We start from the raw sequence: 2123 nt of genomic DNA, 5'->3' as shown, positions 1-2123 counted from the left end.
TGGCATCTCTTATGTTCTTATGTTGCTGGTGCTTGGGGTCAGAGACATCCTTGGCTCTGTGCCCAGGGGCAGGAACCGAGAAGGCGTTTTTTTTCTCACTTCTTCGGGGAAAGTGCAACTGAAAGCCAGCCTTCTGGAAGATAAATAGGAGAGGCAGGAGCCGGCTTGGCTCATTGCTGGAGGCTGCTGAGAGACGCACCCGAGACCTGGGACCGCTTCCTCTCACCTCCTGGCATCCAGAATGGCACGACTTCAATGGCTGCTGCTCGGCCTGGTGGCATTCACCTGCTGCTGCAGCCTCCTGCAGGGTAAGACGCGAGGGCTGCTCTGCCTCTGCCGCAGGGCTGGCAGCCGTTCTGGTTCCCCGGCTGGACCTCCAACCCAGGGCTGCAGCTTAGAAGGATGGCTTGTCTGGGACGCAGGAGGAAGAGTAACCCTGCTCTAGAAAGCCCCCCTCTGGGGGCAGAGAGGAAACGTCATGGCGTGCTCCCCTCATCTGGATATTCTAGACCAGGGCATCCCCACCCCCTCTCTGAAGCTTGAGGTAGGCTGGCTGTATATACTGGGGGAGACTTTGAACCTGGGGAGTATCTCCTAGCAGTCAGGCCGCCCACCACTGATAATCACTGGCTCTTAGTTACCCAGACGCACCTTTTGGGTAATGCAAATAAGGGAGGTGTGGATTCTGTTGCAGATTATCCCATTTTGGGGTCAGGAAGCAATTGTTCTCCAGGGATCCTGGAGGTATTTTGTCCTCTTCTAGGCATGGAACAGCGGCTCCCTCTAAGCTATGGAGTCTTGTGAGCAAAAATTCTACTTTGTGAGCTCCTGGCATTAAAGTTGTGAGCGAGCGATTTGGCTCCTGCATAGATTAGTTTGCTCCGGAGCCATCCTTCCTGAGCTAAGGCAGAAATGTGTGAGCCGGAGGCTAAAAAACTGTGAGCCAGCTCACACTCACTCAACTTAGAGGGAACACTGAACAGGGGTCACTGGGGGTGTGGAGGGGGAGGTCTTTGTGAATTCCCTGCATTGTGCAGAGGGTTGGACTAGATGACCCTGGAGGTCCCAGCTCTATGATTCTATGATTCCCAGCCCCGGATTTCAATGAGAGCAAAAGAAGTAGAAGACAGAGCCAGGATCTACGATGATCTTGACAGGCTGGAAAACTGGGCTAAAACCAATAAAGTGAAATTTCAATGGGGATAAATGTAAAGTTCTGCATTTAGGTAGGAGAAATCAAATGCACAATTTTAGGATGGGGGAGACTTGTCTTGGCAGTAGCCTGTGCAAAAAGGATCTAGGGGTCTTAGCAGACCATACACTGCACACGAGTCAGCAGTGTGATGCGGGAGCTAAAAAGGCAAATGCCATTTTGGGCTGTAGCAACAGAAGTATGGTGTCCAGATCACGTGAAGTGATGCTATCACTTTACTCTGCTCTGGTTAGACCTCACCTAGAGTATTTTGTTCAGTTGGAACGTGTCCAGAGGAGGCAACGAAGATGGTGTGGGGTCTGGAGACCAGGTCCTATGAGGAAAGGTTTGCTCAGAATCGCTTCTCTCTTTCTTGCAGTGGCCGGCTACTACCAGGTGACAGATTGCTGCCTGCGGACCAGCTGGCGTCCCATCCCTTACAAAATTCTCCGCAGTTACCGAGAACAGCACATCCAAGAGGGCTGCCTGGTCCGGGCTGTGGTGTAAGTCATGAACGGGGCAAGGTTTTGGGGGAGGGGCTGGGGGGGCTTCCTGAACGGAGACTGGCACATTCGCACGCAGGTCTGCTGTGCATCTCTCCAGGGAAATCACTGGGGGAAGACGATGCAGCCTGGGGGGTGAAAGGCAAGGCCAGCCTTCATAGAGTCAGAGGCAAGGCCAGCCTTCTAGAGTTAGAAGGGGCCTCTAGGGTCATCTAGTCCAACCCCCCAGCACATTGCAGGGAATTCACAAATACGTCCCCCACACACCCACACCCAGTGACCGCTGCTCCTTGCCCAGAAGATGACAAAAAGCCTCCAGGATCCCCGGCCAAACCAGCCTGGAGAAAAATTGCTTCCTGACCCCAAAGTGGCAATCAGCATTTCCTTGGGCGTGTCAGAAAGGGCCACGAGAACTAAGCCCTGAGGCA

At 53.5% G+C, this 2123-nt stretch overlaps 1 protein-coding gene across 1 annotated transcript in view; it reads left to right on the top strand.

Moving 5' to 3' along the window:
- Positions 1-190: 190 nt before the first annotated feature.
- The window catches only part of LOC107123552 (C-C motif chemokine 19-like), an 11919-nt gene continuing 9986 nt past the window's right edge, over positions 191-2123 (top strand). The window contains exons 1-2 of the mRNA XM_015426800.1: positions 191-308; positions 1572-1695. Coding sequence (XP_015282286.1) covers positions 242-308; positions 1572-1695 — 191 coding nt within the window. The 5' untranslated portion in view covers positions 191-241. The remainder of the gene's footprint in view (positions 309-1571; positions 1696-2123) is intronic.

The sequence above is a fragment of the Gekko japonicus genome, unplaced genomic scaffold (genome assembly GCF_001447785.1).
Source record: "Gekko japonicus isolate JY-2015 unplaced genomic scaffold, Gekko_japonicus_V1.1 scaffold7325, whole genome shotgun sequence".
NCBI classification, from domain to species: domain Eukaryota; kingdom Metazoa; phylum Chordata; class Lepidosauria; order Squamata; family Gekkonidae; genus Gekko; species Gekko japonicus.
The sequence above is the reverse complement of the archived record's forward strand: the minus strand, read 5'-3'. Positions and strand labels throughout refer to the sequence as shown.